Genomic DNA, 15,424 nt, shown 5'->3' with positions numbered 1-15,424 from the left:
ATTCTATATAATATATAACAGATGATGTACCTTTAATGAGAGATGTCACAGCCCCATAGTATTCTAGCAAAGAGTTTTTAATATTCTTAATAAAATAAACAGAGCCTTTGTAATTGACTTCAATGTAAATTTATACAGAAAAAAGGAATGTGACAGTTTTATGAGGATTACAAGGTCTGTATGTATTCAGAGTGTGAATTATTCCTTTCTGTTGCATTGTAAGTGATTGTACAGCTTTCAGATTACTGAAGGTTCTGTTCTCTCAGAAATGTATTTTCTTCTATCCATACTTCAAAAGAATAGTGTATTTTAAACTGAAGAATGTGATTATTTATTCAGAGTAAAGGAACTAGTTTCCTATCACTTGAAAAAGTCTTTTTGTTTTGTTAGTATTTTTTTTCCTGGAACCACAAAAATCATTATTTGGGGACCTAATCTACTATATCCTAGCTGATGGATCAGTAGTTATGCATACTGTGCCAATATTTTGAATCTCTGGGCTTTATTCAGAATTCTAATAGCGGTATTGTTGTGCCTCTTTTGTTACTGAAAGGGATTTCAATGAATCCTATTTTGAGGCTCCATTCAAGCCCTGAAAGGCATCTTTAAAATAGAAAAGGACAAAATTGGGGTTGTTTGGGTTTGCGAATGAGTGGAATCCATACTCTAGGCTCTATAAGTACATATTGCAATATTGCAGCTTTTAATTTCTATCTTCTTTTCTTCCCCTTCGCACTATATGAGTTGTGTCTCCTGTTCCTTTTAAAATTGTATGTAATGTTTGAAATTAGAGATGGAAAACAAAGCCTAGAAGAATAAGGAGAAAAGAAATCTTATGGAGAAAGTTTAAACAAATACTGTGTTATGAAGATAGCAGAACTCTTAATGTAGAAAAGCTGACGATGGTAGGGATGAGGTACCAGGGACTCTTTCTACCGTGGAAACTGTTTTAGCATTCATTTTCTATGCCTAATCCAGGGAACAGAAAGAAATTCAGTATAAATCATGAGGCAGACCAACTCAGATACTTTTTTTTTTCAAAGCAAACCGTATGTAAATTGTTACTTATCCGTCAATAAAATTATCGGGTGAATTCATTCAAACCAGAACCAGACTGTTTCTCAGTCTCTGGAACTAAGTAAAAGATGAGTAAAGTCACCGTGTTTCTAAACAAAGACAAATCAAAGGGTATCTTTTGTTACCACAGAACATACTCATATCCCCCAACCATCTCCAGTGGCACAGAAAGAACCACCTCCCCACCAACACACCCAAAGTGCTGATTTATAGGAAACTGAAGAGAAACTACTGATAGATACTTCATGTATTTTGGGATCTCACAAGAGCGATGTCATTTTACTTTGTAACTTTGTCATTGGCTTTTCCCTCTTGTTCTGCTGTTTGTGTGGGAGAACAGGGCTAACTGAGTTTGTGGTATTTGTTTGTCTGTTTTTGTATTTTGCTCTATTTGGCAGTGGATCTTGGAGAAAAAATCTAATGTCTGCAAATGGAAGGCATTAAGTTTTCCTACTGGTTTATTTTACTATAACTATGTAGGTATTCAAATACCTACACCGATAACTGTGTAGGTATTCAAAGTGGTAGGCTACCTTTTTAGGCTACCAATATTATTTATATAATAAAAATGTAATGTATTTTCAAATATATAGAGTTCATCTAATGTGTGTTCTTGGAGCTTGGAAGTAAAATTTTGTTTTATTTTTATATAAAATATTGAATCCACACTCCACTTGCATTTTTTTTTTGTAAATGAAAGAAAAAATTGGAAAGAGCACTGATGGCTTGCTATATATAGACTTGTGAAAAACTACTATTTTCTATTTGCAAAAATTTACATATTTAAAATGTTATTTTTGAAAGAATTTGCAAATTTCATTCAGGGTAAAACTTTGTCATTTCTAATAACAAATATGGTCTTTTTCATGAACATGAGGAAATTGTTACAATTTTTTTATCCAGGTGGAAATTTGCCATTTTCACAGAGAAATTTCTCCATATCTGTTGTGACACATCTTATTCAGCCTGCAAAACTGATATGAATCCATAAAAACAGAGACTAATAAAATATGTTTTGAAATCAGTAGGATTAAATGCCTGCTTTTTTAGGTTTCAAAATATTAAATAATAGACTTAGCAACAACTTGTGTCAGTGAAGTTATCTTAATCACCCCTGCAATAATAGAACTAGAAAAATACAGGACTTCTCCAAGACAGTAGAGTTAATATTTTTTTCCTCTTTGTTCTGCATAACTACTTTATAGTAACTTCTTAGTGTGCAGCCCTTTATCCTGTTAGTGAATATCCTGTTAATTTTCTAAATTATAGCTAAAATATAAATTTGAAAACAAAATAATTTAAATCAAACAAATGGACTGTGACTAGTATTTAAGCAAAAGTTTATAAGGAAAGATTTTTCTTAGGGCCTTGAACTAATTGATTCAGAATCTTATTTTGATTCTTCAAATGTAGCCACCATAAAAATACACAGGTGTCCAGAACAGGTAAATCATAGATATATAACATTAAGTTTGCCTTTACCTATTTTTTCCAAATATGAAATTAAATGGAATCCTATATGATTGATAATGACTTGACTGACTTTTTTGTGTCTCTGTTTGCTGTTCTCTTATGAAGAGGAAACTCCAAGTACCATTACTATGGGATTCGTGTCAAGCCTGATTCCCCTCTTAATCGCCTCCAAGAAGACATGCAGTATATGGCTATGAGACAACAACCCATGCAACAGAAACAAAGGTAGATTTTGGGATTGTCATTGACATGTCAAAGTTATGGATTTCTTTAGCTGTTTCAGTTTTTTTTTTTTTTCTGAACGAGTAAACAAATACCTAAGTGTGCAAGAATGTCACTATTGTTGATATGCTTTCACTACAGACAGTTCTCAAATATGATTTAGAATTTCATTCATTCTGTTTTCTAAATCTTTGAAAAATTACTTATCAGACAGCCTGTTTGGTCCCTTTAAATAAACGTGACATCCCAAACTATTCCAATAAGGAGACTAAACACATGCTATAAGAGGCATCTGGAGAAATTTGTCAGTATTCATGAGCTTCTTGTTAATCTGCACATGTTTTTAAGTCATTCTTTTTGACAGTATAAATTCTTGCAGAAATGTTTGGGACTCCTTGCATTTTCTTTGACTCCAACTTTCATAAATGTAGAATTGTAAATATTAGGGCTTTAAGATATCTCAAGCATTCATGAATGGATGGGTGGATGATGAATGGATGGATGGATAAATAGAGTTATAGATCTTAGAAATGAAAAATACATCAGTGTAGTCTGCCTCCTTAGCTTTGTGTTAGTCAAAGCACTAAAACCCCTGGTTTTTTTTCTTTTTTTTTTCAGATAAGTCCCAGAGAGGTTAAATGATTTGCACAAGCGTGTAAAATTGCTACATAGCCAAAGGCCTTCTGTCTCATGTGACTTATATCACAGTTTGGAGTAAAATGAAAAATCTTTCCCTCTTTACTAATATAGCTCAGCCATGGCAGTAGTTCCAGTTTTTGTTTTCAGTTGAGCATGCAATGTTTGATAGGGAAAAGAAGGACTGCACATATGTAGTCAGGTGATCTATGTCAATCTGCTTAATCCATTGATCTGGGATAGTGAGTCATCTTGGCAAGATCTCCACATCATACTAGTGTAATCAGATGCATTAGTTCTAAGTTACTGCTGGAGAAAAAGGATACCATGCAGTGTGTACATGCTCAGTCATGTCCAACTTTTTTGTGACCCCCGTGGATTGCAGCCTACCAGGCTCCTCTGTCCATGGAATTTTCCAGGCAAGAATAATGGAGTAGATTGCCATTTCCTCCTCCAGTGGGTCTTCCTGACCCAGGGCTTGAACCTGTGTCCTTTGCATTGGCAGGTAGATTCTTTACTACTGTTGGACCTGGAAAGGCCATACCATGCAGTAGCCCTTTATCTATTTAGTAACTGAGCACCGGTTGCATCTCTAACATGTGCTAGGTCCTGAGTGCAGAGATAAGACACAGTTCTTACCTTTGAGTAGTTAAGAAATTAGATAACCAGGCACATGGAAAAAATTTTTTTTTTTAAAGGTAATGCAGCCTGTGTGCATGCTATCACTTCAGTCCTGTCTGACTCTTCGACCCTATGGACTATAGCCCTCCAGGCTCCTCTGTCCATGAGATTCTCCAGGCAAGACTACTGGAGTGGGTTGCCCTGGCTTCCTTCAGGGTATCTTCCTGACCCAGGGATTGAACCCATGTCTCTTGTGTCTCCTGCATTGGCCGGCAGGTACTTTACCACTGCTGCCACCTGGGAAGCCCATAATGCAGCCTGCTGCTGCTACTGCTGCTAAGTCACTTCAGTCATGTCCGACTCTGTGCGACCCCATCCATGGGATTCTCCAGGCAAGAACACTGGAGTGGGTTGCCATTTCCTTCTCCAATGCATAAAATTGAAAAGTGAAAGTGAAGTCACTCAGTCATGTCCAACTCTTCGCGACCCCATGGACTGCAGCCTACCAGGCTCCTCCATCCATGGGATTTTCCAGGCAAGAGCCCTGGAGTGGGGTGCCATTGCCTTCTCCGATAATGCAGCCTAAGAAATGCTAAAACAAAGCTTTGATCAAGGAACTGTTGGACTACTTTGCCAAACTGTTTGAGCCAAGTCTTGGAAAGGGAGGATTGGGAAGTTTCACAGAGAAGGTGTTATTTGAGTAGGGAATTAGAGGGATCAGAATAAGAGAGGAACATTTAGGCAGAGGGAATAATGTAAACACATGTACCACTGAGGCATAAAGTCCATGACATCTCTGGTGAATACACTCTGATATGGTGAGGTTGATATTGCAGGAGGAGAACTGAGAAGATTGGGTCCTTTAGGGTTAAGATTAAACTTGAGTGAGAGATGGGATTTTAAAAGTAGTTTGGATCACAGATGAAGGGATTTGGTTGTATGTGGAGTTAATGACTTTGTGCTTAGAAACTGTCAAGACTTCAAAGACTTGCTTCCAAACAAAGTAGTGACACATTCAGATTTTGTCTGAAGAGATTACTTTTTGATTTGGGGCAAGACCTATTTAGTGGAAAGAGACTGGAGGTAAAGGCGCTTGTAAATACAGATATAATTTCTAGTATTCAGGACTGAAGAGTCAGTTCAGGATTAGCTATTACATAAATTATGTTTCACAGATTCTCAAACTTAGTTTTTAAATTACTGATTTCTGTTTTTTGAGGTGTAATCAATCAAATATATTAAGAGTTCTGGGGAAGAAACACAAAACAGTCCCTTTTATGGTTGGGAACAGAGTTTGTGTGAGTTGGAATAAACTGTTACTTGTCTTGATTTACAATTACTGTTTCCACCTGTTAGTGATAACACTTATAGCTTTTACTTTCTGGCATAGTCTCTGCACTCACGCATAGCAGCAATTCTCATTGGAGATGTTGGTGCAATAAAGAAAGAAAAGATTAGTTCAAAAATAACATATATTCAAATTTAAATACGAACAATGCCTTGGTAAATTGCACCCAAGATAGCTGAAGCTTACTTTATCCAGGGATTTCACTGCAAGTTTTCATGGAAATGGAAGCCTTCCAGGAACATTCTTTTTACAAAGCCTGGGTTAGGTAAGCAAAACCAAAGAGTTACAAAGGTCTCCTTATGAAACAGATTTCAGAGCTATAAAGTTTAATGAGCTATGAAAACCCTGCAATCCAAGTACTGCTTTTAGAATTAGATATGATATGGTTGTATTTAAGAAGTGATATAAAATTCCCAGTGATATTCATAGTTCATGAGACTTTAGTTTCTTACAGTGTTTGCTTTCTTATGAAATAAGAATATTAGAGAACCAAAGACGTACTGAAACTTCCTTTAATTTGTTGTTGTTATTTGTTAATGGTACAAGTTTTGGATTATGGACAGTTTCTCTTGGCATGGTGTTTTGGATAATTGCTTCTATTATCAACTTCACCAACCCCTCATTGGATTAGGAGGAATCCTAATTTTTTTTTTTATTATTATCTCTGAAGGGTTATATCAATGGCAACATTGATGAACCTTAAGTGAAGCCAGTTACCCCACTGAGAGGAAGCACTTGCACAGAAGAGGAAAAGTGTCTCTTCCTGAGTCTTAAATGCAAGGGTTAAAGTATTTGTTGAACACAGTGGAAAAAAGACTTATTGTATCATTTGCTTTATAGCTTATAAAATAAGATGGTTTCAAAATTCAAATGATTCTATTGAATGTATTAAATTTCACATAAGAAGAGACTGCCGTTCATCCTGGTAAAGTACGAGGGACATTTGAAAAGTTTAATATAGTTTATAGCATCTACTAGTGTTTAATATTTTAGAATATTCAAATTGTTTAAATACAGTAGGAGTTTTTTATGAATCTATATGTGCACATCTTCCATAGTGTAAATGTATGTGCTTCACCTGTTCCTATAAGAAAATTCAAATATAAACAGTAATTATTTTATCCAAAAAAAATCATTTTTTGGAGTTCAGTTTGTGCATTTTTTTCTCATTAGTTTGGAATCACTGTAGCTATAGCATTTATAATGATTTTTGTTTTGCATAGCTTTATAATTTTTAGAACTCCTTTAATATGGTATCTCATTTGAAGATTTGATAGGGCAGTAGAGGAAATTTCCACTTATCTGCAAATCAAATTCCCAGCAACACCACCATATGGGAACATAGCCATGAGTCTGGAAATAAATGGAAACAGCTTCTGATTGAAAAACAGATGTCACAGAGCCCATAGATTAGCTTAATTGAAAAGATGAAGCCATCCTCAAGTCATTTACCTAAAATAAAGGAGCAAGATTAAAGCCCACTTGATTCATAGGCAATCGTGAGATATAACAGCTGGCAAGAGGAAATATAAGTAGACAAGTGTCTTTGATTCCCTTTTGGGTTATTCAGCCCAGCAATCTGTGCACTTTCCATGGAGGAACATGTAGACCTAGGCACTCCAGTAGGCCCTTTAAGTAGCACTATAGTGACTAAAGTCTAGTCTACACAATGTGATAACTATTTGGCATATTGATGGCATTATAGGTAATCAGAAAGTGGTTAAGTACTCTGCTTAAGGAAGCAGGAGAATGTGTAATAATTGGGTAATTTTTAAGACCTTCCTTTTGAAAATATTTCACATGAAAATAACTTCTGCACTTAAATGAGGTAATCTTCAGTTTTCAAGGAATTTTACTCATGGACTAATTTGCTCACTCTAATATAGACAATAAATAAATTAGGTTAGTGTAGAGCAAAAAGGAGGTGAATAATTTTCAGCTTTATGATCTAAATAAAAATCTTCACTGCAGTTTCTTTTTACTATTTAAAAAACATACATAGAGAGTGTTGGCACATGTATTTTGGTTATTCTTCCAAATTCTAGTAGCAAAAGTGGTGAAATAGAGTCAGATGCTTTTGACAATGTGGTTTGCTGCATTTGATTCCTTCACCAAATACATAACAATCAATGGTGCATATAGAATATGTCCATCACAGAATCATAGAAAGAGTTGGAGCAAGGGGTCACCTAGTGCACCTAAAAGTGCAGTTTTCTTGATGAGAAAACTGAAGTCCACAAGAGTAGGTAATGTATCCATGATCATATAGAAACCAGGACAAAAACCCAGGCCTCTTATCTTTGACCTGACAAGGTTCTTTCCCCAAAGAGGTAGTATAGCCCAAAGAGAAATGTACACATGTTAATAAAAGTTTTGCATATGAAATAAAGGGGAAGATTACAGTTGAGTATGTCCTAAATAAGTGAAGAAATGTGTCACTTCCTGACTCTGTGAACAATCTCTTCATAGGAATTGGATTCTGTGAAAAAAAGAAATTTTTGTGGCAGTGAGGGGAGGAAAATAGAGGCCAATTGAAAAGCAAAGCTAGTTGTGCTTTGGCTGTAGACAGATGTGAAAGCATGCATGTTCCTAAGGAGTGAGGGCAAGAACCTCTGTCATTAGAAGACCTTTCTTAATATAGTTTTGTAGACTAGTGAAAAGAATTCTGTATGTAAAGGTTGGAAATAGGGATTTGAGTACAGGTTGCGTGGCACTTTGGTGTGTATGACTGAACGTCACTGAACCTCAGTTTCTTCATCTGAAAAATGGAAATTAATAATAATTGTTGTTGTTCAGTCCCCAGTCGTGTCTGACTCTTTGCAGTCCCATGGACTGTGGCACGCCAGGCCTCCCTGTCCCTCACTGTCTCCTGGGGTTTGCCCAAGTTCACGTTCATTGCATCAGTGATGCCATCCAGCAGTCTCATCCTCTGATGCTTTCTTCTCCTCCTGCCTTTGATCTTTCCCAGCATCAGGGACTTTTCCAATCAGTCATCTCTTCACATCAGATGGCCAAAATATTGGAGCTTCAGCTTCAGCATCAGTCCTTCCAGTAAACATTCAGGGTTGATCCCCCTTAAGATTGACTGGTTTGATCTCCTGTGTCCAAGGGACTTTCAAGAGTCTTCTCCAGCACCACAGTTTGAAGGCATCAATTCTTTGGCATTCAGCTTTCTTTATAGTCCAGCTGTCACAACCATACACGACCACTGGAAAGACCATAGCCTTGACTATACGGACCTTTGTCAGCAGAATAATTTCTCTGTTTTTCAGCACACTGTCTAGGTTTGTCATAACTTTCCTGCCAAGAAGCAATTGTCTTCTGATTTCATGGCTGCAGTCACCATCCGTCACTGTCTACAGTGATTTTGGAGCCCAAGAAGAGGAATATGAAAATTGCTCAGTTGTGTCCGACTCTGCGACCCCATGGACTATACAGTCCTTGGAATTCTCCAGGACAGAATACTGGAGTGTGTAGCCTTTCCCTTTTCCTGAGGATCTTCCAAACCCAGGGACTGAACCCAGGTCTCCCACATTGCAGGCAGATTCTTTACCAGCTGGCTCAGCTGAGCCACAAGGGAAGCCCGAGAATACTGGAGTGGGCAGCCTGTCCCTTCCTCAGGGGATCTTCCCGACCCAGGAATTGAACCACGGCCTCCTGTACTGCAGGCGGATTCTTTACCAACTGAGCTATCAAGGAAGAAGGGGAAGTCTGTCACTAACTCCACCTTTTCTCTTTCTATTTGCAATGCAGTAATGGGCCAGACGTCACGATCTTAGTGTTTTTTATGTAGTCTTAAGCCAGCTCTTTCATTCTCTTCCTTCACCCTCATCAAGAGGCTGTTTAGTTCCTCTTCTCTTTCTGCCATTAGAGTGGTAACATTTGGACATCTGAGGTTGTTGATGTTTCTCCTGCCTATGTTGATTCCAGCTTGTAACTCATCCAGCCTGGCATTTCTCATGATGTGCTCAGCATATTGATTAAGCAAACAAGGTGACAGCAAACAGCCCTGTCAGACTCCTTTCTCATTCTTGAACCACTCAGTTGTTCCATACAGGGTTCTAACTGTTGCTTCTTGATCCGCATACAGGTTTCTCAGAAGACAGGTAAGATGGTCTGGTGTTCCCATCTCTCTAAGAGCTCTCCAGTTTGTGGTGACAAAGGTGCTGATGAACCTATTTGCAGGGCAGGAATAAAAACTCAGACATAGAGAACAGACTTATGGACACAGTGGGGGAAGAAGAAGGTGGACCAAGTTGAGAAAGTAGCTTTGAAATATATTTATTACTATGTGTGAAATAGACAGCCAATGAGATGTTGCCGTGTAGCACAGGGAGCTCAGCCTGGTCCTCTGTGACAGCTAGAGGGGTGGGATGCGGGGCATGGAGATGGGAGGGAGATTCAAGAGGGAGGGAACATATGTACACCTGTGACTTTCATGTGGATGTATGGCAGAAATGAACACAACACTGTAAATCAATTATCCTCCAACTGAAAATAAATATGTTTTTCAATTAAAAAAAAACACAAAAGCACTTGATTCCTCCGCCTGCCCATTCTTCCTCCCTTCACCACCCCTTCCATGAGCATTGATGCCCTGGGTGCTCCCCAACAAACTTCCTGGATACAATTCTCTGTCTCAAGATATGTTTCCTTCTTCTATATAGCAAAGGGAAATATACTCAGTATTTTTTAATAACCTACAAGGGAAAAGATTCTGAAAACGAATTGTATTTTATATAATCATTGAGCTGTACACCAGAAACTAGCATGATATTGTAAATCAACTATACTACAATTTTAAAAAATTAAAGAGTAAGGCTGTTTTGGAGAAGAATGAAGCTGGGAAATTGGGCAAGTTTGGCTTTCATTTCTTTACACCTCTGGGCCAGTGGTTTTCAACTGTGATTGATGTTAATGGTTTACAATTCCTTTCCTGACCATAAATTCCCTGAGGTCATTACAGAGATAAGCATCTAGGACTGGTAAATTGCTCTGAGGCAGCTGAAGGTGGCAGGGGTCTTTAGTGAGAAGATGATCAGATGTCTGTGCGTTTGGCTTTTGGAAAAAAATAAGGAATCTTGGCACTGAGGTATTTAATGTTCACTATACTGCTGCAGCAAGTCCCTAATGTAAATATATTTTTCACTGAAGATAGAATCATAAATAATCACATTCAGTAATTATTAAGTATAGTAATTCATGTAAAGTTTGTTAATATTAATTCTTCTGATGAACATTTATTGAACTTGTGAAATGTTCATTTATATGCAAGATCTCATTTGGCAATTATATTGTTTGTTATTTACTGATAAGGAAACAGGCTTATTTAATTTGCTTTATGCAAGAAGCTCACTAATTTGTTTTTTCCAAGATAGAGTTTCAGATGCCCATTTTTGTTTTTGTTGCTGTCTTGCAGTCAGGTGGAGTCATGTTGTCATTCTCCAAATAAAGGGAGAGTGGACGCATTCCTCTAGGATCAGTTTAACAGAAAGGACCAACTATAGATAAAAGAAGTATCATAAAGGTGTCATACATATTTGTAACAAGAACATATCAGTTCTATATAGTTAAGTCTAAATTACCTATAATAGGAGAACTCAGTGAAGAAATTCATGAGCTAAGGGAATTGTATTTGCTTCTTTCAACATTGCATTTTCAGCACCTAGGAGAGCAGTGAGCATCATTTGTGAAATGAATAAAGGATCCACAGGCTTCCGTTTCATCCAACAGCTTAAACCTCTTCCCTTCCCTGCTTCCCTTCCACATTTCCTACTAAAACTGCTGCAATGAACACAAATACTCCCATTTGAATTTAATTTTTCCTACTCTCCTTTCCCAATTATAGATGTAGAGCTAATGACGAGACAAATATAGAGCTACCAACAAGTATTGAAGAGTTGTAATAACTATCATTAATCAGCAGGGTTGATGCTACAAGTCAAGATAGAAACATATCCAGTGTGACATCAAGAAGTCCATTACTATTCTGAAAAGATGGCACCCAACATTATTTTCTTCTGATCTGTTCATGTTTATATCGTTTGATTTACTTCATACCTCAAGTCACCTAAGAATTTTCTGGGACAATTTTTCCAAAGGGAATGTCATGATTCCTGCAGAAAATGTTAGCCTTTTGTCCTGGTTATGAGCTCAACATTTAGGTTTGTTCATGCAAATCAAATGATTTTGTACTCTCTATAGTTATAAGCATAATGATGACTCTAAATGCCTATATAGCTGAGATTTTACATCTTGCTTGTGCATTTTTTTGCCTGGTTCAAAGATACTTGTCCAAATGGTTCATTTAGTCTGTTGAAAATCCTTCTACCTGTTACTATGAGTTGAATGTGATGGTAAATACATATACCCTTCTTTGCCTTCCATTGAACTCCTTCAATGTCTGTATGTGTGAGATTATTGACAGAATTAGATATTATTTTACAGTAGAGTTACAGCTGTCCAAGTTCTAAATAACAGCTATGTCTAACCCCATGGGGGAAGATTCCTAATAATTTTCCAAGTTTCTTTGTTAGTGACAGGTTTCATGCATAACGCTCAGCTATTAAAGCATTAGAGTTTCTTTGATTTCTTAATCATTAACAACTTTAGCTTTGATTGCCCATGGAGTTGCAAGCTGTTAAAATTATCATTTGCCTCTTACTGATTTTGAAACCAAGAGCTGTTTGTTCATTTGATGTAGCACAGGTCTTTATTAGAGCACACACAACTCAAGAGCACTAAGAATCTACTATAAGAAAGCCTATTATAAAACAATAAATTTGTAAAAATAAATGCTAGTAGAAGGAGAGAATTCTTAAACACTAAAGAGTTCTGTTTTTTGAAAGATTCAACAAATTTTTTTTCAGTAGAAAACTTGTTTTTGGTAATTTTAGTAGTTAAATAGTGATTATTTTATTTAGAAAAGATAGGGACATGGCTGGTTCTTATTGATGTTTGAAAGAAAACAACAAAATTCTCTAAAGCAATTATCCTTAATTAAAAAATAAATTTAAAAAAAAAGATAGGAAATCTGAAAGTTGTGTTTCAATGCTAAGAGGTCACTTGAAATTCAACCAGAGCTAAGATAATGTTGGATTATCATGTAAGTCAATGGAATATTAAAACATCCTGGAAAATTCTATGCATACACAGCCTTTTCAAAGCTACGCCTCTACAATACTTTACCTATAGTAAAGTAGATATTTGTTAACTAGGTTTGCTATTTGTTAAGATCAATTGATGGTCTAATAGGTGAAAGGTGTTACCTTGAGCATTCCTTCATACATTCATTTAATCATCCACCATCTGTTCAGACATAGTTATTTACATTCCAAATATAGTTTATTGAAAAAAATTGAGAAATGACTTATGAAAATGATTTTTCTGTAATGTTATGGTTCTATTTCTACAACATTTGACTGAATAAATTTATTATTGGGCCAAGATGCTCCTATAGGCTAGTTCTGTGAAGACTACTTAAGAAATATATGAGAAGCTAGTTAAAATAATAAATTCCTAATCCCCATTCTCAAAGATTTTGTTAGATAGATCTAGGGTAAGCCTAGCATTTGAATTTTTTTGAAACCTACTCAGATACTGATATATAAATAGCTTTCAAAACCCAATATAATATCATCTATAACTGTTTCTTCCAAGAAGGGTCAGTTATCACATGTATTTGTTTATCTTATATTTAATGTGGCTATTCAACTTCCTATTAAACTCCTTCCTTCTCTGGGAAGCCCCAGTGCTCTGAAGTAATGGCAGGGATAGGATGTTATCCTTAGATAGGATGTCAGGAAAATGAACATCTAGCTTTCCTCAGTTCAATATTTCTAATTTCTTGGGGTTTCTTTCTAAGTATCAATTTAGTACCAGGCAATACCTGGCATTTGGAAATGCTACTACTGGGAAAAGTCAGCACTGCCTGGAAGCTCTCTCTTATTTATAGGCCCACACTCTTACTGTTCTTGAATATGAGCCGTATATCTGCCCTTCCGATGTCATTCTCTTTTAACATTTATCTGTTGGCTGCATCGGGTCTTGGTTGTAGCACGTGAGGTCTCTTGTTGCGGTGCATGGACTCGCTGTGGTCCCAGGCTCAGTGGTTGCAATGAGCAGGCTCCAGAGGGCACAGGCTTCAGGAGTTGTGGGCTGTGGGCTCTGAAGTGCTTTGACACATGCAGCCTCTCTAGTTGTGATGTGTGGACTTTGTTGCTCCGTGGCATATGGAATCTTAAGTTTCCTGACCAGTGATTGAACCCATGTCCTCTGCATTTTGCAAGGTGGGTTCTTAACCACTAGACCACCACAGAAATCTCTTTTGTCATTCTCTATGTCACAAAACCCTCCCAAACTTGTCTTCACATCTTTTTCTAAAGAGATACAACATAAGCTTCTGGCATGTAGAGGTCCTATTATTGAGGCAAAGGGCTTCTCTGGTGGCTGAGATGGTGGAGAGTCTGCCTGCAATGTAGGAGACTTGGGTTTGATCCCTGAGTCAGGAAGATCTCCTGGAGAGGGAAATGGCAACCCTCTGCAGTATTCTTGCCTAGTAAATCCCATGGATGGAGAAGCCTGGAGGGCTACAGTTCATGGGTCATAAAGAATCGGACATGACTGAGTGACTAGCTTTATTATTACCCAGGCAAGCAAACACTGAAACACTTGGTGCATTTTCACCCAATCCATTCAATCCACCATTCACTTTGCAACCCAACTCTGTGGTTAAAATTAAACCTCCTATTGCCCAGTTTTGAAGGTATTTTCTTTTTTTTTTTCTTCACCTCTTCTTTATAAGATTTGTTCTTAAGTACTGACCTGCAGAATTTCTCCAGAATTAACTTATTTCTTTTTTGTCTACAAACTAATCTTAATGAATTTTTGAATCTCCTGTATAATAGAATATACCTCTAATCAATGCTTGCCACTCAATATCATTATTATTAAGCATAATCATTCATTAATTATAGTGTACTGTGACTTTGCTTATTAAAAATACATCTTTCTCGTTCGGAACTTCTGCTGTCTACATCTTTCTGAGGAAGTAGATCATTTTCCTTGCAGACCATAGGCTTGCTAAGCACTGTGTACAAGTAGAAGGTGACGCAGCATCTGTACAATGTCTGTATGTCAGTCTAAGGTGAATATATGTCATATCCTTTTATGGTCCTTGATATTTGTGCCTACTAAACATCTGTAGTATACTAGATGCTGTGCAGGACACAGCAAACTGATAAAGCACAGCTGGACAAAGTCTAATAATTACTCTCTCATCCTATATTGAAAATTAATATAATTGAAGACTATAGGAAATATTTCCATTTTGCTCTTCTCCAGAGTAAGTAATCAAGTCCCTTTAACCACTTTTGTTTATTAACTCCATGATCCCCAAACTCTATTACATAAATGAAGAAACATGGTTAAACAATTTTAGCTTCTTTTATTAGTGATATAAAATTTCATAGTTGACAAAGGGAGGCTAAAATCAAATGAAACCTGGAAGGGATCAATGAGGATAAAAGCTTCTCTAACTGTATTCTCTAAAGGTAAAATCATTAAAGTCTTCTAGAACAGAATGGTTAGCAACTGCTCCCCCACAAAAATACTCAAAAGTTCTTGCCTCACAAAGGATTTTTTTTTTTTTTTTGGGGCCTCTCTAAGATGATTCTTTAAGGAGGAAAAAAATCAGAAAAACATTCATTTTTTAAAAGAAATAAATGGCACTTCTAGCACACTACCGTATTAAACCGTGTGTTATCTCTTGATGTGGCCCCAATTGAAAAGTACTTTCAAATGTTTTTTTCCATTACATAAAAGAATAGGCTTGAGTTCTTTTATATCATTAGAAAATAACAACCACCATTTTGGTGCACAGGGTCATCACTAAACTGATAGCAGGGATGAGGTGTGTTGTATCCTTTGTTCACCCTGTTCATCTTCTGATTTTATTTTTGCTTTTCATATAGTTCTTTGTGAGATTCCTGTCACACAAAAAATACAAGTAAATGTCATTACGAGTGACTCTGCAGTTTTTCATGGAAG

General features: G+C 36.7%; 1 protein-coding gene across 9 annotated transcripts in view; it reads left to right on the top strand.

Annotated features, from left to right (window-relative positions):
• RFX3 (regulatory factor X3) overlaps positions 1–15,424 on the top strand; it is a 427,651-nt gene that overhangs the window by 350,681 nt on the left and 61,546 nt on the right. For all 9 annotated transcript variants that reach the window (XM_020879415.2, XM_020879413.2, XM_020879414.2 and 6 more), the window contains one exon: positions 2,656–2,775. In XM_020879415.2, the coding sequence (XP_020735074.1) occupies positions 2,656–2,775 (120 nt within the window). The remainder of the gene's footprint in view (positions 1–2,655; positions 2,776–15,424) is intronic.

This window comes from Odocoileus virginianus, chromosome 18 (genome assembly GCF_023699985.2).
Source record: "Odocoileus virginianus isolate 20LAN1187 ecotype Illinois chromosome 18, Ovbor_1.2, whole genome shotgun sequence".
In the NCBI taxonomy this organism is placed as follows: domain Eukaryota; kingdom Metazoa; phylum Chordata; class Mammalia; order Artiodactyla; family Cervidae; genus Odocoileus; species Odocoileus virginianus.
Note: the sequence above shows the minus strand (reverse complement) of the source record. Positions and strands in the feature narration are given on the sequence as shown.